Genomic DNA, 23071 nt, shown 5'->3' with positions numbered 1-23071 from the left:
CCCATCCAGCCTTCTTGCTGCCTGGGCATGAGAAGCTGAAAAATCCTTGACTTCAGACTAAACATTACTTAGCAACAACTGAAAACATCAGCGTTATCAACATTCTTCTCATACTGAACAAAAAACATAGCACTATACCAGCTACTAGGAAGACAATTAACTTTATCCCAGCTGAAACCAGGACAATCCCAAAGACAACCTAGACAATGAACCTAGACAATCAAACTATGAGCCAGTTAATGAAGAGCTGCCTAATTTCCTAGGCAATAGTTTTTGTCATACAAGGGCTCTGGAAGGTTCTTCCAACAGGTGCTGGAGCACAGTGTCCATGCAGTGAAAAGCCTTCCTGGAGGGAGTTGTGTTTGTGTTAAAATTAATAGCCTGAAACTGGATGGCTGAGCATAAGCCAAGTAATTCAGGCCCAGAAGTGAGTAACATGGAAGAAGGGATGACCCCAGCAAAGCTTCTTCTCTCAGCAACATTCACGGTAAGATGCTAAAATAACCAGCCACCCATCTGAACTTCCACCTTTGTGTGGTTCAGATAAGGTAGATATGCCATTGCCTGTACTTTCCTGAAATCCAGCTTCTACCTCTAGTCCAGCGCTTACAACCAGGTGTGCATTATACTTTCTCGTATCAGTTACTTTGCTGCCAAGAAAAAACACTGCTCTGCAAGCAGAGCTTGAAAGGGTTAAGATCTCAGCTCTGCACTTACTTCAGATGATGGCAGCATGTAGCATGACCTTAACCCCTTCCAGGTCCAGCTCACTGTTACAAAGCATAGACCCAGATAAGTCTAACACTGATGACTGATGAGTCAAAGAGGAGAGTTCTGCCCTGCAGAGATACAGATTGACTCAGTGTTCACATTTAAAAACATGATGTCTAACAATGCTCCTGTTCAGTCTAGAAAGAGAAGAAAAACAGTAAACATCTGTTTCCATGGGACTGTGACACAGGTACTAGCAGCTTCTTTGTTGTCCCATGAATCCACTGACTGAAAGATTTTCAGTGCAGAAACTGCAAAATCTGGTCTTTGGAATCTTTCAGGAGCACCACAGAGAGTGATCAAGGTTAAATTCCCATCCTACCAGGCACAGAAATCACATTGGTTAACAAAAAAATTCCACTAGATCCCTGAAGATCCCATATTCTGCTTCTCAGATCACATGAACTTCAACAGAATCATCAACACCAGCACTGAATTAGAAAGCCAGTCTGGGTTCTCAGATCAACTGAATTCACATTGCATGGCAATAGAAACAATTTCCATCCAAGCATATCTAGATGCAGAAACCAATGACAACGCTGTAAATAGTTTTGATAGAGACAAAGACCAAGCAATACAAGACAAATACTTTATTTACACAACTGATGACTCAAGAGACTAAGTTTCTGGTTTGTCAACACAGTTTCATTTTAAACATATCACACTACTCCCCAAGAAGGATTTCACAAGTCTTCTGAGATTATGGAAATCAAACCCTTCTCTTTGGAAAAAGTCATTATCCATACCCATAGCGTTCAGCACAGATACCTGTAGCTTAGGCACAGGGTTACAAAGCAAGAGTGCCTATATCAACTCTGCCACTGACCCACTGAGTGACTAGGAGTCAGTCACCTCACCTCACTCTGACCTTGTGTCCCTTCTGATCCTATGTCACTCTCATCTTTAGACTGTAATTTGTGGGGAGTTTGCATAATGGCCTTGAGCATGTGGAGCTTTGATCTCAGGTGGACCTATTATGAGCTTGTATAAAGAGCAAGATTGTTACAAAATGAAAAGACTTTCTTGAATAAAATTTACATTGAATTTAGAGAAGCAGTATTTGTTTTTCTAATTAGCCATGGCATAACCTCCAAGCTGGAATATCCTTTTTTCCCCCTGCTTGCCAAAATGATTAGATGACCAGACCTTGTTTGCACACCTCCACTGGAGAACGGTCCTGCCAGCAGTACTGACCCTTCCAACACATGCTCGTTCTTTCAGCTGAAAAGAAAGCCCTGGCAATACTGTTAACTGGAACACCTAACTATCACCTGCAGATCTCCTGTTCAAGCTTAAGAGTCTAATCTTGCTTGGCACGACACAGGACATTATTACAAAACCAGATGGTGTGGCTGCACCTTCTGTTTTATAGCTAGCTGTCTGACTAAAAACACCTTCAAAGTTCTGCTTCACAGGACACAACTAAGCAGCAAAAAAATCAGCATAGATTATGCAGATCTGCAAGTATAAGGAAAGAAAGGAAAAAAAGAGCACTACGAATTTCTCACATGACTAACAACCAAACCACAGATTCACAAATGAAAGTGTGTTTTCTAGTCTCTCCATCTGAGGATACAGGACTGCAGACAGGCATATCTGGTTCCTCTCCTGAACATAAAACAGAAGTGTAAAGCGTTTCCACATAGCATCTACTTTAATGCTGGTGCACTCACAACTACATGACTGAAACTGGATGCTTCACCACGTAGCTGGTAGGAACAAAGATTTTGTGGTATCCCGTGTATTACAAATACATCAGAAGGCCAGGCAGAAGGGATCTTTGCCCAATTTGTCTAACGAGCAGACAAACGTGCACAAGATCAAGCCCTTACTATAAGGAGAAGATAATAGAAACACGTTACTGTTAAGGCATGACTATGTTCCTCCTGGCAATTTTAACTGGCCTTTATAGATTGAACTCTCTACTACCACCCAGTAGACCACACTGTGTAGCACATCACCACTACACCACAGCACTTAAGGGCTCATCATTGTTGCAGCATCCTCTTTTACAATTCAACCCTTGGCTCAATTGACGTCTCTTCGCAAATTGCTGCTGAAGTGCAAGAAGACAGACAATTTTTCTCCTGTTCATGAACACTCAGCCCTGATTACTTCTCCCATCCTCCCTCATTGATTTCCAAAGGTCATGCCAGTCCTTTTACAGCCTTGACTTGGAACAACTACCTATATACCAGACTGGCTGAAGAGGTGTGTCCATATTGTTATCTTTTTTGTCTGTCATTTCACAGTTCAGTTCCAGTAAAAACAGTGCCTTTAATATCAACATTTACCAGCTTGTTTTTAAAAGGACTGTCAATCCTTCTCTTCCTCACTCCACAGGCTGGTATTTTTATAATGTTTGCATCAACATGTGATTTCAGTGGGATGACTTCACCTTGCTATTTTTGCTTTGTTAATTAGAAAATGTAAAATATTACATAAGTGCCAAGTGTTAAAAAGTAGCTGCCAAATAGCTTACCCCAAATAAGATGCCTTACAGATTTTACTAAAGCATTTTACTGATGTTATGATGTAGATTCATATACCCTATTCTGCATTTTGATTGTTTACCTGAGTGTTTCAGCACTTTTTCTTCCCTCTTAAAAAATGTTCTCTGGAGTATCAAACACCAAGCTTATAAAACAGAATGGCATTAATGCATTCCAGTTTCACAGTTCAGACAGACTAAATAGGACTTTCTCCCTTCCCTTACATAAGGAGAAAAACCAAACCAGGATGACTTTTTCAAAAGCAGAGCTGTTTAATAATTTGACTTTAAATATCTTCAAACTTAGGACAGATTTACTGCAGCTCAGAAAGCTGCCTTTTAAAGAAAATTCATTCTCAAGTTGGTAGATGGCAACTAGGAGATAGTAAACTACAAGTGATGTTTTTTACAGCTGTGGCCTAATCTGCAGAATGCAGGTGCACATAATTTTGGATTTTGCAATGAAGTTGGCTAGTTACCACAGCTGATCTTATCCATGAACAGTTTATTCAAATGAGACCACCATGTCCCTCATAATATACAGAGTGCACTCCTGAACAGGTCCCAAGAATTCCAGCATCCTCTCTTCAACAGGCAGAGGCAGTTTTGACACCACACATCATGGTATAAAGACCCAAGCTATCCTAATGATGCAAAGTAAAACATCTCCAGGCAGCCACATAACACTAGCAGCAAATCTATATGATGCAACCACAAAAATCTACCTATTTTATTTTAATTCTACTTAGTTTCTATCAAAAGCTCAAAGGGTAAAAATTGATCCAAGCAGCTTTTGAACTATTTCTAGTTCCATTAGGTAACTGTCTCACATACAGGCCAGGTCCCCACCAGGCACAAAGCAGTCCAGCTACACCGAAGTCAACAGATTCATACCCATTTACTCCAGCCAATGATCTGTGTCTTTGCATAAAACAGGCAAAACTGGAATCCGAGCAAACTACAAAAACATGCCCATCTGTCCCACAGGGTATCAATCATTCTCCACTCTCCCCATTATCTTCCACTTAATTTCTGACAAGTCCTACACCTGGAATCTTCAACTTCTTTCCTTTCATGCTGACGTGCTTCGCTCCTTTTTTGACAGCCACATACAACTTCTACTCCAGAGTTCCCTAACTTATTTGGAGCACACTTAAAAACACGCCTAAATTTGCAAAATGATTGAAAGCATCACTTCAGTTTGTATTGACTAATTGCTGCCATTGAGGGACCCACTTTATTCTCCCTTGTCTAGGAATAAGACAGTTCAAAGACAAAACACATGGATCTAACAGATGGACACACACACACACAAAAAAAGAGTGATTTCAAAATATCATCTCCTGTCCAACGAGAACAGAAGGTAGAGGAGAAAGATTGCCTTCAAACAACCCATCACTAGTCAGAAGGAGACCTTCCTTTCCAGTGCATTAGCCAAAAGCTGTGTTCATCCAGGTGTCCCAGGAGATGGGTTGAAGACCCCTGTTACAATTTCCATCCGTAACTTACAGATAGGTTCATTCTATATAGTGACTTGTGATCTAAGAACAAGCTCTATACCAGCAGACTTTCAAAAGCAACCATTATAATTCTAAAGGGAAGTTTTTATAACTCTGTCACCACCACCCCTTTTTTTTAATTAAATAGGCCAAACAAGTTACTAGAAACCAACCAGTTAACATAGAACTTAAATGTTTTAAGCCACAGACATCTAATATACCCTAAAATTCACTGCATAATCTTGATAGCTTGCCAAGACTTATTTAACAAGTATTTGTCCTTCATCCCTGCAAAGTTTTGAGGCAGAACTCTTATTTGACAACAGATCTTAAGATGCCTGCTGACAAAAGATCCAGGTAGGAGTGCTTGGCTGTGTATTTTACACACAGCTACGCCATCTGGAACTATTCTCTGGAATCTCATCAATGAGGCTCCATTTGTCATGGATGCCGTAGTTTGATCATTTTAAGCTACTCCTGACTTTTAACCCTTTGTGACGTGTGAGTGAGGGTTCGGAGGGAGTTCAGATAATTTAGCGCTGAAGGAATTTCATTGAAAAGCACGTGAGGAAGCTAGTAAGGAGCGACAGTTGAGTAAGAGTTATAGCTCCCAAAGGGCTGGCAAAATTTCATCTTTAAAGGTCCTTAGCTTCTTGAGAGAGAGCAGAGAGCTAAACTTAATCAAAAAGGTTCTGTTCTCACTATGGAAATGATTTTGCTTGCCTTGGCACAAGCACAGTTCAAGTTATCAGCATATGAAATTGGAAACCTATAGTAATCTGGGGTGCAGAATATGCCTTGCTGTCCACAATATACTTCCTCTTTTCCTTACTTTAGTTACCTGTTTCCCCCCCTCAGAGAACGAAACACAAGTTAAAATTGCATGTGACCGGGCCTGATGGCCCATGGGATCCCTTCCAGTTCTATGGGAGCTCCCCTGTAGAGCATCTCTGTCATGCAGAAGGAATGAAGGCTGTTCAAGGTAAACCTGGTGCCCTACTGCAGCAATAGGAAATGCTCGAACACTGCTGGTGATACCTTCCTTTGTGCAAGTACAAGATACAGGCCTAGCCAACTGCCTAGAGTTAGGCACACCTGCCTTGCAACTGTTTGTATTTGCCAAGAACAGTGATCTTTATGCACAACTAGAGGTCATATTCCTAAGGCAACTAGAAAAACAAAATATCTTTCAATAGCAGCACACAAAAATTACCAGCAAGGTTAAATTTGAATGTAATAGTTAAAAGACTATTCCTACTTCCTAGGGATTCATGGGAGAGTTAGTGGGTTAAAAGCAAGACTTGCAGTTGTCAAACACTCCCAGGTTATTAGGTACTGTATAGTACACAGGGTAAGAGGAAAACGGAAAGGAGAACATGAGTAGTTTCAGCTAAACATTTCAGTTGTGTCTGAGAGAGCAGAAAGAAAAGTATACTTTACCTGTGCTTAAGACAAAAACGTCTTTAGAACCCTTTGTAATCACGATATAAAGTAGGCTGTGTAGTTTGGAATTCAACATTTTCTCCACTTCCAGAAACACATACTTTTGTATATAGATGTACCACATTTCAGATGCCATGTTTTAAGTGACTGAACAGTGCCAGTTTATATGCCAGCATCAGCTGTGGAGTTGCTTATCTAAGCCACTCTGCTCAAGTGATGAAAGCAAAAGCAGGACTCCCACTCTACTGCTGTTTATTGTGATACTCAAAAACGCATCACTTGCAAGAACAGTCCAACTGCTTCTTGGGCCCTGGGAAAAAAAGCTTCTGGGACTCCAGTACTCAGAAAGCAGCATGATTCAAAGGTCTTTTTCTATGCTATGGGAGGGAAGCTGCCATAAAGCAACCCAGCAGTGGTGAGGGGGAAAAAAAAAAATAAAATCATACAAGTAAGTTTTTTTCCAATGAGAAACTGTTTAAAAGAGAGCAATATTTGAGGTCATGCTCATAATTCACTTAAACTATAAAGCTTGTCAATATTTTGAAAAGGGATTTCCATTTTAGAACAAGTAATTCTGACAAAGATACATTTTTATAATAGTAAAAAAAGCCTTCATAAACAAAGCCAGGCTTAAATGAATGCTTATTTATCCTTCCACAGGGATTTTAATGAGTTTCTCCTGTCACTTTAACCAATTGCTAAAAACATCTGTGCCGTCTGCCCTCCGAGTCAATTGTGCTCTCAGAAAATGCACTGAACTTGATTTTTCACTTCACTGCAGAAGCAAACCATTTGTGTGACAAGAAACCAGTATTCTTTAAAAATGTTTCAACTTCATCTTTAGGCTATACTAAAGAAAAGCTGAACTGAGAAGGAAACAATATTCTCATTTTTAAGTAGATGTGTAACAGCAAAGAGGCAAAAAAGAGGCCATGTAAAGCCTTGCATGCATTGTCTTCTTAATTAGCTCAGCACAGAAAGGCTGTGTATGTCTGAAAATGGACTGCACATCTAATGTGCAATTCTTCCTCACTCCACATTCCTATCACTCAAAGGTATCTCAGTTCCTCACCAGCACAGGTAGCAAGGAAGATCTCTTTTTTCAGGATTTGACTTTGCATTTCCATGGGGCCAGCTCCTTCTGCTCTGCAGACACATATTTTGGCCCTTTTTCAGTGATGTCTCTGGCTCCTTTGCCTTCTTTCGTTGATAATAATAATTTTGTCGGTTCTTACTCCTGCCACCTAAACCCAGACTCAGATACTCTTGCTCACAAACGCACAATTTCAATCAGATTACTCACAGAGCACAGTACAAAATTCAAGCGTCTAAGAATCCAGTTTCTTAGGAGGTAGGACTCCCATTCCTCCCCTCAAAGGCATTTGAAAACCACCTACCTTTGCACCGGCCACGATGTGTCACACTCAGACTTGGCTCCCGGCATTTGGCTCTCTGGTAGTCGCACATTGACTCGTATGTTCTGCCATCAGAGGCACAGAGGGGTTTGGACTGGGACCTGGAGCAATGCAGGTTACACTGAGGGTCTCTGTCACGGTCGCTTATTAAAAACTGAAGGAAGTGGAAAAAAAGGGAGGGAGGGAGAAAAGAAAATATTGGTTTTGTTTGGTTTCCCAAAACAAAGCCCAGTGTATTTTGTTGTTTTTATGACAATAGCAATATGGTCTATAATGCAGTTTAAGCTGCCTACCAAAGCTGACTTTGCCTGAAGGGAACTTAAAATGAAACACGTACATCTTTAAAAAAAAAAATTAAGGGTCTTTGCTATTCCATTTTCTTTAATAGAACGGAAACATTACTCACTCCACCTCACCTCTGAAAACATAAGATGTGCAAAGCCAAACACAACCCACACGGGAAGGGCAATACTGAGTCACAACAGCCCAGCTTGCCCAGCACCTTACCACAAACAGTATCTGGTACTAGACAGTTTTAGTCAGAGGCACAAGACATTTATCACCAAGGACCGAGGAACCCAAATAACCTATCAAGATTGGCCTTGGTAGTTGAACTATGGATGTGGCCAGCTTTATATCACCAGTTATTTGTTTTTTAAAGCATTACTTATGTCATCTGTGGATACCACCTGCAACAGCATACCTGCACACTCCCAAAGCCACATATTGTTCCTTCCCAATGACATCCTGCCCAGCTGGCAACTGCATTCCATGCATCCCACAATCTAATTGCACGCTATGTGAAAAGGTATTTCCTTTCAGAAGTTTGAATTTGTCATCTTTCTGAATACCTCTTCTTCCCAAGCATTCAGTTCGGATGCAGCCTGTTTTATATAAACATGGCACTCCTTGTCAGGCTCTCAATGTGAGCAACCCCAGTCTCCCAATTCCTCTCCCAGAAGACCTCCTCCGTACCACGATCACTGCTGTTTCCCTTCTCTGAAGACAGCCTGGCTTCTGCCTTATCTTTTGGAGATGGGGAAACCCCCAATGCGCATGTATGAGTCCCTGTTTTCTGTCTGCTTGCTCCCTGCAAATCCCAACATCTGGCAGTAGTTTACTGTTGTACCCTCAGCTGTATTCTAAGCTGCCTATAGAGACACCGAGGTCTCTTTCCCAAATTCATACTGCCCTCCTGCACATGCCGACTGCCAGTCCTCTTTACATAACCGTTGGCATAGAGTTTCGGCCGGACGTGATAGTAGCAGCCCTTTTCACTTCTCATGCTACCCTGCTTACTGGTTAGTCAGTCAGACCTTTAACTATTACCCAAACCCAACTACCTGCTCACAGGAAGATTTCAGGGGACTCTTGAAACAAGACCCAGGAGGATTAAGCAAAGAAAAGGGAAGTTAAAGCTGCCTTGGCTTCCCCTTCCCAAGCTCCCACCTCACAAGCCTGGGGGGACCAGAGTTGCTCTCTAATACACCAATATCCCAGCTCGCTGTCAAAGCAGTTATGAGCTCAGCAGTTCAGAGCTGGCTGGCAAGTGGGCACTGACTGACACCCTGCCTGCATGCACAAAGCCACGGCTCTCCAAGTGTGTTGATAGCTGGATGCCTTACAGGGAAGTGTGAGTCATTGCCATAATCACCTTGGTGTTACAGTTGCCTACAAAGCTGTCTGCTCTATGCTTTGAGGTTAAAGCTGTTGAAAAAACATTGCCTGAAGCCTAGTTTGGGTTGGTTTTTAACCACTCCAAGAACATGCATCTCTGAAATTTGTTTTTTGGCATTTTAAAAAAATTCTTCACCCCCTTTCTCTCCCCAATTAAATGAGATGAAAAACAATTGAGAAGTTGCATATTTTCATATAAAAACATATTAGCTCTGTACTGCTGGATCTTTTGAAGACTCATGCATTACTAAAAACCCTATTTAAACATGACAGCTGGGAAAAGTAAGCAAGGTCTGCACTTGTTTTAATTTCAGTGGGGCAAACTTTTTTTTAAAATCTCATCTGTCAGAGACTTGCCAAAATTTGTAACAGCACAGAGTTTTTAAAATGTTTTTGTTCCTTTTCTGCAACACTTTCTATAACCTGGCAACACCTGTTCCAAAGGGGAAATTGGAAAATTTAAACCTGCAGGCAGTTTTAAATGGTTTATAGAGACCTGGACTAGACTATAAAAACACTGTAAAGCTGGACCAGATTTTTGCCCAGTTTTTGTCAGGGATTGGACTATCACAAGCAATTGCTCTGGCTACAGCAGTGCCTTTCTGTAGCCTCCGCGGTGCAAAGATCACCAGTGACTGTAAACATACAGGAAAAAGCAGCAGACTGAAGATGCTGAAGCTTCCTCCCAGTGGGTGATGTAAGAGACCCTGAAAGACTTGCAAGGCTTTTCATCTGTCTGTATAAACAGACTTTAAAAGCAGAGCTGCCTGATAGCACAGTATGGTGCACATACAGCAATTAAGTATTCAGTTAAACACAGAAGCCATTCTGGTTTAGAAGGAACGTATGCATCTGCCGTTTATCACAGCTTTGAGGGCTTGAGCTACTGGCATGAAACTTTTTGCAAATTCCTTGTGTCAGAAGTCAAGTTCCACAGAGGTACACCAAAAAGGCTAGAATACTGGTTCCCAGCTTTAAACCCTATTACGAACTTATTGAAAACTCACCTAAGCCTTCTGCAGCCTGTACTTAGTATAGAGGGGCCTTGCGGGCAAGGAACGCCCATTCTTCCAGAAAGGACATCTCTGAAGAACAGAAAGTCCTTCTCAGGGCTGACAAATGAGCTAAACCTAAGGCTATGGAACAGCTTTCCTCCAGTGCCTCCTCGCAGAGGGATGGGGAGGATCAGCTCAGCGTTGATTAATTATGAGGGCCTGAGGAAACATGCAGAGCACCCCAATGCAGTCTATGAAGTTCTTGCCTACCCAAATTAAGCCAAGAACCATGTTATAAAAAAAAAAAAAAATCAAAGCCTTTTTAGCATTTGTAATTTGGATTACAGTAGGGAGCCCACACAGCATGTTAGGTGCTTTCCAGAAACTGAAGATGCCACACCTGCCTTGCCAAAAAAGTTTATGGTTTACGTAGTTGCACAAGATGGTGCTTGCTTTGTTCAGCTAGATTATAATTGTAAAAGTCTGCATTAATTTCCAGAAGGATCCAGGATCATACCTGTCTGATCAGGGTTCTTCTCATGTGATCAGACTGCACTGCCAGAAAGGCTGGATCTCCTGGAGATATTACTGAAAGGCTTCAAAAACTCCCCTTACATTAAGACACCTGCTCCACTGTAGCTCAGAGCCCTTGTCATTGCTCAGCAGCTCTGCCAGCTTTCAGATGTAAAATGATGGTTCTTTGTCCCATTTTTGGCTGTTCAGCATTCACGCTACAGAAGTGATCATCAACATGGACCATCCAGAGACATTTAACACACTAGCTGGTTTGAGTGTCCATCCCCTCCTGCCCAGCACAGTGTTTTCTTTCCAGCATTTTGCCTGTCCGAGAGCACAACTGTTCTCCTTTATAAGCAGCCTCAGCCCCTTGAAGAAGAAAAACACTGGATGAATGCCAAAATACGTGTCTGCCCATGGGGAGAGCACTTGAACCTATCATTTTAACAGCTAGGACTACAAGTCATAAGTTACTCATTCGCAGTTCTTCGGGCCCACTTTGAGCAAGCAGGCACTGCTTTTCCAAGGAGCACAGCCCTGCTCCAAAAGGGTACCTTGGTCACTGCAGGAGATACCGCTAAGCCAGGCAGAGGGCTGCGAGCAACGTGCACAGGGTGCCCTGACGCCTGGCTACCGACCCTCCCCAGACACAGCTGACACAGTAACATGAATCTCTGGTCCCTTCAGGGGAAGAGTAGCAAGATAAAGTATTCTGCCTTTAACACCAAATGTCCTACCACGACCCTTGAAGCTCAAATCAAAGCTTGATGTCCTAACAGCTTCAGAACACCCGCACAAACAGGCTTTGCAAACAACAGAATCAACACTGCAGAATCAACGCTCACAGAGCAGTGCTTGGTGCTGTACACACAGACACGCAATGTGAACAGATCTGGACTCATGGAAAAAGTAACCCTGCAAACACATGTAGCACCAGCAGGTTTCCAAGCTTCATCTAGAAAGAAGAGGGAAATAATTATCTTAGCTCCGAGATTCCCAAAGCCTCTTGATATCTGCGCTCCCATTTTTTCTGGAACAGACTACATCCAAAACAAGTGGGACTGGAGATGGTGTCACTGGCTTATCAGTTCTTTTCCCTCCTTTTTCCTCCATGAGAGAGAAATATTAAAAGCAGAACTACAAAAAAAAAAAAACCCAAACAACAACAACAACAACAAAAACTCAAAACAAAGCCCCCCACAAAAAAAAAACAACCCAAAACCTCACAGAAAAAAAAAAAAAAACAACACAAAAACTAGCAGGAACAACCTATTTTCCAGGGAAATGTTAAAATGCACCAAATTGCAAGTGAGATCCCTTGAATATAGACTCAATACTAAAATAAGCATAAGTAACACTAGTATTAGACAACAGCATTTGTATTTTTGTAGCATTTGCTTACATTGTGAGAGCCTGCACAGCTCCTACACAAGTCAGTTTTGAGTCCCGGCCCTAAAGAGCTTCCAGTTCAATGCAGCTCTCAGAGCATCTTTTTATGTCAAATGTTGTATCTGTACAAGGACATAAACTGCCTCCTTCAGCAAATACATTTACACAGGTGCTTGCAGAAACCACTTCCCAAACTACTTTCTGCTTCTTCAGACTTGAAAAGAAAAAGGAAAGATAAGAGGTCAGAATGAAGTTAACTTTGCCAACAAAGCATATCTGTTCTTTTTCTCCACACCTCAACACCACTGCTGACAAACAACAAACACTGATTAAAGGGTTTTTAATGCCTGTGAAGGAAAGCAGACTCCCTGCAGCTGCACAGCAGCTGGGAACACTTGTGTTATTTAGCAGAGAAAGGTCTGACCCCACAAGTGAAAATGAGCTTGGTGGTCACTCATTCTATTCACCATCTGGGTACATTATAAGCACAAACAACAGCACAGCCCTTTGTGATGGAGGTAACGAGAAATGGCCAAGGCATTGCAGTACCAGAGTAACATGCTTTAGCAAAGCTTCAGGGGAAAGAGGGAGCAAGGGACACAAGTGACATGAACACGAGAAAATGGAAGTCTGTTAAGAAACAAATCTACAAGAGTCCACTACAAATCAAACCAGAGGTGCCTCTTCTGTTTAGTAGCTTTACTTGTGATTAGTACTGCACACTGCTGCCTAACAAAACTGAGGAATAGAGAGATCAAGAAAACAGCACATGCAATGCCTTACTCCTGTTTCGGCAGACTTCAAGTTTGAAGACCCTTAGAATACATCTTTGGAAAAAGTGAACGATCCAGGTATATTCATATGGCACAGATCACCCACCCATTTGTCTAAGCATCAGACTGGCCTGTCTTAAGTACAAATGAGTGAGTCCTCCCCCAGGAGAATTCCCCAAGGAAACTGTACCATTTTATACACTACAGGAGACTATAAACTTCTGGACATTTTTGTTGCTATTGGAAAGCATCATTTCACATCTCCTAGTTTCAACCTCACAGATCTATGCCTTGGTTTCAGGCTCTGAACTGGTGCAACCACCCATACTGGAGGCAGAGCTGGAGCCAAGTCCCAGACTCTCAGCCCCATGGCAGGTTGCCTACAGGGTGCAAGGACTTCAACTTCAACCATGAGTTTGGAACTTCAGCCAAGTTGCCTGCCATGGAACCAGAAGCCTAGCAGGCCTCAAAGGTGTCAAAGATCCTGCTCTAAGCCAGAGACTCAAAATGCTTGGCTTCTAGAAATACAAAAAGAAAATTTAAAAGCCTTAGAAACTCTTAGAAACTCTAGAGATGGACTGTCAGGGCTTGCAGTCTTCCATGTGCAGAAAGATATCAACCAGCCAGAACCACCACCATGACTCCCAACAGCTGACGAGGGTGTCTAGCCTCTGTCCTGAAAGCACCCATGCAGCCTCAGAACCTATCTAGTGAAAAAAGGGTTTCAAAGTGAGCATCCTGGGGAGTCTGTCATGTGTTTTGGGGCAGGGGGAAGAAGAGATTGGTTATTTTAACATTCCCTTTTTTGGAAATGCCCACAAGTTTGTATTTCACTTGCATCTGGACAACTTTGGTTTAAGAATATGTTTTTAAACCAAAGTTTCTTCAAGTCCTGCATCTTAACAAGTTACAGTCTTTGTGTGGGTGTTTTCTAGCATCCTACAGTTTTATACTGAGACTTAAGGCTTTCCCAACAAATTTTAGAAAGGCACAGCACTCTCCCCAGACAGGAGGGACTTAGGAAAAGGATATTGTAATACTTTTATTACTTGAGTCATCCCACCTGCAAAGTGAAGAGTCTAGCCTAAGTTAAAGCACCACTTATGTTCCAACCCCAGGCCCCCAGCTGTGCAAACAAGAATGGGTTCAAAGCACACAGCCTGTGCTTGAGGATGGTGAAGGCTGGGCAAACATATGGGATCACACCACAAAGCAGGCAAACTCTAGATGTATTTGTACGAGTTGAATTCAAGACAGTTTTCTGCCCTGACAGGCTAGAAACCTCATTTTCTACAGTGATTCTCCCTTTCTCCCACCATCCTCTCGCAATCTTTGCTTCACAAAAAAGCCACTACAATGAAGGAGAGTGCTTAAGTATTGTGCTTCACCTGCTAGATGACTTCTAGCTAGGAAATAATACTTCAGTTTTCTTCACAAACTGATCCCCAAACATGATGCAGCAGCTGTGCTCTGTTTTTAGAAGATGAGGTACTAGATTCAAAGAAGTTGCCTAACAGCATATTTGAAAAGCCCACCTACGACAAATGGTTCAGGAGAAACCCTTAGAATCTGACCTCATTCCAGAGAAGCTCTACTGGGTTTTTTTGTTGTTGAAGCTCTATTGGTTTTTTTGTTGTTGTGTTTGTTTTTAACAGAAAAAGAAAAAGCCATTGCAGTCAGGGAGTGAACTTTTAAAATTATATCTCTTCTTTTGCTTTTGAGGTGCAAGCTTATGCAAGTGCTTAACTACAGTTGACTTGTAGGAAGGAAAATGCCAGAGACATCAAGGACAAGAAGTTCATTTCAGATTTTTAAATAATCCCTTCTTCCACAGAATTTTTATCCACATGCCTGTATCACCTTTATAAAAAGTGACTTCAATTTTACAAACTTCATTTGTTTAAGCATCTCATACAGTTGTACCACAGATCAGTATACCAATCAACTGAACAGAGGAGGAAACCAAAACTCTAAAAAACAAAATAGAAATTTCAGCTCAAGTCTCACATTTCGAACACACAACCTCTAAACCTTTCTAGTAAGTTTGGCAATATTAAGGTAGAGACTGATTTAATTCTTTCGAAATAACATTACTTCAGCTTCTGTCAAAGCTTACACTCCTACTCAGGTTATTCTTGTAGCCAAGATGACATGTAAGCCTAGAACAAACTTGAGATTAAATTTAATTTGTCAAACACATTGACAAGAGAAGGCATGTTTAACTTGGACTGTTTCTTCTCTCTAGCTTTGCTACTATACATGTTGAACCAGACAGAAAATCCAGATGTTTGTAAAGTCAGGCAATGAACTTCTTGTCCCAAAGTAAACAACGGCAAAACTTCCATTGACATAAAAGATGGAATCCTGTCTTTAGTAAATTGTATTGTTTAATGACCTGATCCACTCCTTCTGGTTTAGGGAGTCCTCTGCTCATTCAGCATAACTCAAAAACAAACTCAAAACATCTTTCTGCATAACTTATGCGAAGTTAGTGTCCTTTGAGTAACCATATTCCCTACTTTAGTTTGTCATAATGATAGTTGTGGCTGTTCTTCTCCCCTAGCCCACGTAGCAGGGTTACAACTTTGTGCTGTCACTAGAAGGTGAGAAGTCAGCTATTCCATTATAATGGGATATGTTTTCCACAAAAGAAGCTTTCAGGAAAGCAGAAGGGTTGACGTGAAGTCAGGTGTATACTTTAACAAAGGACAGTATCTCAAGCAAGATTTCCGGGAAGAGTGATCCCTACCCTCACATAAATGCTATCCTGTTGAATGCTTTAAACCACTGCATGTGTTCTTCATGATCCAGAGCAAACCCTTTTGGCCCTCATTCTCTTGAATCATGGAGGAGACTGAAGTACATGCTTTCTTACCCTCCACTGTATAAACCCCTAAAGGTCAGTTCCAGGATTTGCAGAGTTCTGTGCACCTACATAGGAAGTCTAGCCACATCCAGAAAGTGGCTATGAAAGAATACTTTCTTGAGCCTATTTTGCCCCTTGTACTCCCTTTAGTAGGACTATGCAGTCAGCCTAGGAAACCTTCTTCCCCATTTACAAGAGCTTGGAGTACTGCAGACAGGATGGGCAAGCTGTGGGGCCATCAGTTCTGAGTTCTTGAAGTGTTAGAAGATGGAAGTTTACATAATTAGATCCAGCTGTGTAATCCACAGCAATCTTCTCCTCCACCTATATTTAATTCCTTCCTAATAATTCCACCAGAACCTTTCTGGGGCCTACCACTGCTCAAGAACAACAGTGCAAGACCCTTCCCTTGAATTTGCCTCAAAATTTCTACTAATGTGAGTTTGCCAACATTACCGTAATACTCTTCGCTATGCTGCAATGAACAGCATAACACTTCTTCCTTGTTTCAAAGGGCAGAAGATTAAATCCTTAAGGATCCTTGGGATCGAATAAGCTTCTCACGTGAGTCTTTGCTATATAACGCAGGGATACACATTAACTGCAAGCATGTCTGATTACAACCAAGTTTTCCTGAAACATTCTTAAATGCATAATTTAATGAAGTACAAATTCTCTGTTGAGTTTCCATTAGTAGCCTGGTAACTATAAAGGGCTTCCCTTTAAATCCAAAGCCCTTAAAATTTGGCTTCATCACCTGACATCAACTCATCCAGACCCCCTTCTCTTAAACACTTTCTCATGCTGTCTCTCAAGAACTCAAAGTACTTTGCCCTTTCCTTCCACAGTGTTATTGCTGAAAAGCAGGGGCACCTATTTTAAGTGGAGTCTCCAAGTCACTTGATAAGCTTTCTAAACATCCCAAACTGGCAAGAAGATAAAAACCACATTTTCTCCCATCACTCATTCCCCACAGTAAGACAAAACCTTCTGTACATGCCAGAGACCACCCACTGCAAAAAGCGGATATCAAGTCTTACCAAAGACAGCTCTGAAACCCCCTGAACACTGTCTCTTGGGTGAGTACCATCAATTCCCTTTAGTGTGCACACAAGGCACGTTACATAAGCACACACAGCAAAACAGATACAACTGAGCTTGTATCAAGCCACATACTCTTTCCCCACTGATTGTCTACACCACAGTCAGTGTCTCACTTCAGTCACAGCCATGTGTATCAGATACCATTATTGTAAATGAGGCAGGTGTATGAAGAGGACTACCACCTCTGGAACTGCTCTACTCTGCTAGGAGATGATCATGTGAGGAGACATGATGATTAAACACAGTTTACAAACACAGTTTGGCAGCCGTATCTTCAGAATTGAGCTGCAATGGAAATATAACCGTACAAAGGCACTCCTTAGACCACAAATGTTTTGTTCTTGTAGGTCTTCCAGGATGGAAAATGCCACCCATTAAAACTCCATAGCTCTACAAGTTTCAGTCCTTCTTAAATCAATTCTTCTAAAACGCTGAAAGAGGCATTCAGATTGAAGCTGGCATCCAGCCTTCATTATGGTTGTTACTGCTGCCAACAGCAGAACCAAGAAGTAGATATTAGAAATAGCTGAGCTCATTAGTTGAAAACCCAGCAAGGGCTGGCTGCCCATCAGTAGAGGTATACTAACTGAATGCCAAATTCCACTGCACAGGAGGGATATTAAAAAAAGGAGGTACGGTGAACATTAAAGGGTTCACTTTTCTTAACTATAATTCTTACCCCTACATGATCCAAAGACAATGTTTAACCAAAGATAACTCTCCAGGGAAGATAACTGCATCAGGGACTTCTCCCCATTTCATTTGTCTTTACCTGCACATGTATCATTAACACTAAAGCGTCAAAGCTTCTGAAGCACTGTTACTACCTCTGTCTGGGGACATAACTATCTTGACATGTCTCCTTCTATAGTTCTATCTTGGCATCTCCAGACAGATGCTCAGAGTTCGGTTTTGGCCCCATCAGCTATACAGAGTAATAAAGGAGGTTGCCACTATTTACTCCATTATTCCTCTAAACTGTCAAACACAGAGAAACCGACGAAAAAAAAGACAGGAATTTCACCTTGTGCATATATAATATCAAGTTCCCATATTAAATACAGAGTAGCTCACGTTGCCAATAATGTGAAAGCAGCAGCTCTCTCACATTTATGGCTAACATTATTCCAGTGCTCTTGAAAAGAAAGGTTTTTTTCCTAATATCATAGAGGTTGTGTTATCCCCGGACTTTTAGCCTATGGATTAAGAGGCAACAATAAAGACACATTCTCATTAGTAGAAGTATTAACTGTTCAGTTAATAGCTACGAGGTACTCTTCGCTCCCCCTACAAAACACTGCAGTAGTGATGTCCACCTAGCAATACATGCAAGTATTTGACATTAAGATTGCGTAAGTCTGATCTGCAGACAGGTAGTTTTCAAGAGACTCAACTTTATACAAGTCAAATGATAACTTCTAAAAATACCATTTAGACATCTTAACCCTTGCTTTAGCAGGCCAGCTGAGACTCTTCAAAATAGTCCTCTAGCAGGGTGCTTTTGTCATCATAAGGATCCCAGGCTTGGCTTCTTAACACTCACTGCTTCAAGGGCCAGACCTACCGTGGTGGATTCTACAGTGACCCAAACAGACACGTTAAGTCTAAGGCAAGGTAGGTTTAAATTCAGAACCAAAAAAAATAGTCCTGCTAACCAAGAAAAGAAATACCCCAGCCAGGAATTTAGAGCAAAAGGGAAAGAATCAGGAAAGGATGTACAAAAGAAAACTGAAACTCCTGTCAAAAGTCAGAAAAAATAAACTTTTCCCCCTAACTCCCTAAGGGAGGGAGTCATTGTTTCATTACTTTGTTCTGCAGTTCTGTTTGCATTGTACTTTACAGTGTTTACAATAATTCTCATCTTTCTACTTACATTTAAACCAAATGCTTCCCTCAGTTTTGTAGGGGTAACCACCCGCAGAGTTTAGCCCTTTGTACGAATTAAGTGCTGGACAATGCTTCCTTGGACTGTCAGGCAGTCAAAGCTTTCTGGGGCAGCACAGGCAGTAGCAGAGAAGCTCTCCCCACTACTAAGGTCCTTCTGGATCACGAAGAACCTGTTGTGCACAGAAGGCTCAGGATATGAACTTCAGTTCTGCTGGTATGAAACTAACTCTTTGCTCCCTGCTCCCACCTCAAAAAAAAGTCACTTAATACGACTATCTAAATATATGATAAAAACCTTTCCATAACAGACAAGACACATCTACTGGTTGCTTCAGGAGCTGGAAGAGCTACAGAGAGACAGTTCTGAGATAAAATGCCCATGCAAGGCAAGAACGACGGATTCTTGTTAGCTGCACCATGGTTAGGTTTAATGCCAGCACAGACAATATACAGAAGAGTGTTACTGTATACACTGAAGAGTAAATACATTTTCCAATTTCTGCAGACAGGATTCCTTTGCAGTAATTACTTGTGTCTGTCTTGAAAGTTGCAGCAGTAACCTAGCTGCTGATGGCTGAAGTTGAAAGCGAAAAAAAAAAAAACCAACAACAAAACAGGTCAAGCATCACTACAGCACTGCCATTTACTGCAGAGTCTAACTAGGCAGCACCACTTCAAACAATCAAGTTGTTAGTATGCAAGGTTTTCTAGCCTATTCAAGTAGAGTTTTCCGATAGCTTGGGAGTAAGATTTTGCACTGCATCACTACTGCTGAACTACCCAGCAATATTACTGTTACACTAGCATCAAAATCTGTTTCAGCATCAAAATCTGTTTACAGCAGTATTTCACCAGTATTTTCCATTCTGCAGTGACAGACGTGGTTTGTACAATGTTCCCAGCAGAACCCCTCCTGCTGAGGTCTACAAGGAATCATAGAATTATTTAGGTTGGAAAAGACTCTTAAGATCATCAAGTCCAACCATTAACCTAGCACTACCAAGTCCACCACTAAACCATGTCCCTAAGTGCCTCATCTATACGTCTTTTGAATACTTCCAGGGATGGCAACTCCAGCACTTCCCTGGGCAGCCTGTTCCAATGCTTGACAACCCTTTCAGTGAAGAAATTTTTCCTAACAGCCAATCTAAACCTCACCTGGTGCAACTTGAGGCTGTTTCTTCTTTTCCTATGACTTGTTACTTGGGAGAAGAGACCAACACCCACCTCGCTACAGCCTCCTTTCAGGTAGCTGTAGAGAGCGATAAGGTGTCCCCTCAGCCTCCTCTTCTGCAGGCTGAACAACCCCAGTTCCCTCAGCCGCTCCTTATGGGACTTGTTCTCTAGACCCTTCACCAGCTTTGTTGCTCTTTGGACATGCTCCAGCATCTCAACGTTTTTCTTGTAGCTAGGGGGGACATCACTAAGCTGTCAGGATTGCTGCTATGAGGTCTGCAGTTTTTAATATGTAGAAGGGGAAGCAAGGACAGAGGTGTCTTTAAAAGGAGAAACATTTACAGGTATCTTGATGGTGCCTCAGGTTGTTGATATGAGTTTCCCCAGCAAGATACAAAATTCCTTTCCCATCAAAGCACTTTCCTTCCCCCCTCCCCACATTACACATACACTTAATCCCCACATCCAAGCAAAAAGACATTAGTGACTGACCTTCACACAGGCTGTTCACTCTCTCAGGTTGACAGCTTTTTCACAACATTTTGTACTATAGAACTGTTTATTTTAGCATGTTTACTTTCAACTTGCAGAAAGGGTGATTCCAGCTACACTGAACTATTTTTCACACTTTTGGTGAGGAGCTGCAGAATACTCCTACTGATTCCTTGTTGCTAGAGGCAGACACACTTTCCTTATTTTCTGCAGAAATAAGTTTTAAAGCATTTCTAGTTCTACAGTACTTCACCTTAAACACAAGTGAAATTAACCTGCATTGTCACCAAGACCCTTGCAGTTAAAAGCCATCCAAGCTAGTGGGGTATCTTCATACACGACCCATTTGGTCCAGGACTGACAGCTTTCCGTACAAGTAGCTACCTCTAGTCCAAATTCACATAGCACTCTCCAGGTTAACTTTCCTCCAATTGCACTCACTGGCGTTCTGGAAGTGCTCAGCTAACTTTATGCTGCAATTTGTATGTGTGACTCTGGTGGAAGCTAAAAAAAAATCTCTAACATACATATTGGTCTATTTTTGCTGTCTGCCTCCCTGAAGGGAGCAGGGTATCAGTCTTAATATAAGCAAATATGAGACCTTTGCACAATAAATCTTTGACACAGATAATTGGCAAGATTATTGTAGTCTCTCATCTTCCTTTTCAGGGCATGTTATTGAGAAAGCTGTGGCAAAGCAGCTGTGGCTTTATCTGGATTCCTCAGATTTTCTGGATCCCTTTCTGTCTGGTCTAAGACCTGGCCTCAGTACAAACACATACTCAGGCTCACTGGTCAGACTTCTCACAGTGGACAAAGACCAAACTGACATTTTTAGTCGACAGACTTAAAGCAGGCTGTGATACCAGCTTCCACACACAGTTTTTCGTGACTGCTTCAGACTATGAAGAGTAAGTAGTACTCCTACCATCACCACATCTGGAAGAGTATAGTGAGCTTCTGCACAGGGTTAAGTTTTCTTTCTTCATACCTTGTATAGCCTAAGAAGCTGCTGGGCCTGATCTCATCTGAAGGAATCTGCTTTTCTGACCCGAATTATTGAGGTTCCTCTTCTCATTGGAGGATATTGCCCACCTTTCCAGCAGCCTGGACTATGGCCTATAAGAAGGTGAGCCCAGGAAGAAGTGGCACCAGTAGGAAGGATCAGAAGAAGCAGAACTTGCTTTATCACTGAATAGCACAACTGAAGGGTAGGCTGCTTAGTGCTCATGTGATACTGTACTGCTTGAGGGGACAGCAGGCAAGATAGTGCATTGGCAGGGGACAAGGGAGATTAAGTATCAGTAATCACTTCTCTTCATCCACTTGCAGCCACCCATGTAGGAATTACAGCATACATTTCTCTTCATCCAACAAGAAGACACTAGCAAATCACACTCCCTTGCCCTGCTCAAATGTAAGCCTCAGGAGAGCTCCAGTCACTATAGCTGTGAAGTGCTGCAGAGCCCAGTTGAGGTTTGCTTAAAAATAGGTAGATAGCAACAATGAAGGCCTAGACTGTGGTGGCTGGCATCCACCCTCCAAAAAAAGCAGCTCAGTGCTACCTAAATATTAGCAAGACTAGTGGCAGCAGCATCCAGGGCAACCAGCTCTCAGCAGGCTTCTGGTTGAGGAGGAACTTGTTCTGGAGCAAAAGACCCTTCTCCTCTCCCCTCCCCTGAGCTCAGCAAGCTCTTCAAGCTGAAAAGTTATCCCAGGCACTAGCTGTCTTAGCAAAATTGAGAAGTTCTAATTTCACCCCAAAAAAAAGAAAAAAAAAATCTCGACATGCTGAATCATGTATCATCCCACTTCTTACAAGCTTTTTGGTCCATACCAGGAGGCAAGAGATAATTGGAGGGGGAATAAAGTTTAAGAAATCCAAGGAAATTCAGTCTTACAAATAGGAAGGGAAGAGTTAGAAAAAACTGATTTTACATTGTTTGATAGAACTCCAGGCAGATAGAGAGTCAGTTTAGGCCAACTGTGACCCAAGAGGAAATACCTATTTTGATTGAAGAAATTGGGCTGACAGTCACATTAAAACTTGTTTTGTAGGTGCACGAGAAATGGCTGTGTACCTGGCCTAGCTGTAAGATTTCACAGACCTTTGAAAATTCAAGATGTGGCCACCAGTAACGATTTCAGCCTAATTCTGTCTGAATCAACTTGCTTACCCTTGTCAATCCTGATTTTGCCATGACTGTCTGCTCCACACATTTCCCCAGTCAGGTCTCCTTGTAGCCAGACACTACCCATTCCGCACTCTTACTTGCTCACTCTTTGTCTTTGCTCCTTTATAACTCCAGTCCTCTTAAGATTCAGAGAGGTCCTACACATTTAATCAGCTCTCTTCCAGTACCTACTTGGAAAATACTGAAACCTTTGAGAAAACATTAAAGCCAAGAAGAGTCATCTCTGCTCCTCCCAGCTGAAGTTTGCCAGCTCTTGCACGCAGAAAGACCACTCCTATAATTGACTTTGAAAGACTTTTTTCCTTTAGCAATTATAGTAACATCTTACATATACAAATATTGTTACCAGCTCATGCACCAGGCATCTTCTTAGGTTTATTCA

At 41.8% G+C, this 23071-nt stretch overlaps 1 protein-coding gene across 4 annotated transcripts in view; it reads right to left on the bottom strand.

The window, feature by feature from the left end:
• Positions 1-23071, bottom strand: part of SMOC1 (SPARC related modular calcium binding 1) — a 138615-nt gene that overhangs the window by 86753 nt on the left and 28791 nt on the right. For all 4 annotated transcript variants that reach the window (XM_049825888.1, XM_049825890.1, XM_049825889.1 and 1 more), the window contains exon 2: positions 7602-7773. In XM_049825888.1, coding sequence (XP_049681845.1) covers positions 7602-7773 — 172 coding nt within the window. The remainder of the gene's footprint in view (positions 1-7601; positions 7774-23071) is intronic.

Source organism: Accipiter gentilis, chromosome 22 (assembly GCF_929443795.1).
Source record: "Accipiter gentilis chromosome 22, bAccGen1.1, whole genome shotgun sequence".
In the NCBI taxonomy this organism is placed as follows: domain Eukaryota; kingdom Metazoa; phylum Chordata; class Aves; order Accipitriformes; family Accipitridae; genus Astur; species Astur gentilis.
This window is presented reverse-complemented; position numbering and strand designations above follow the sequence as displayed.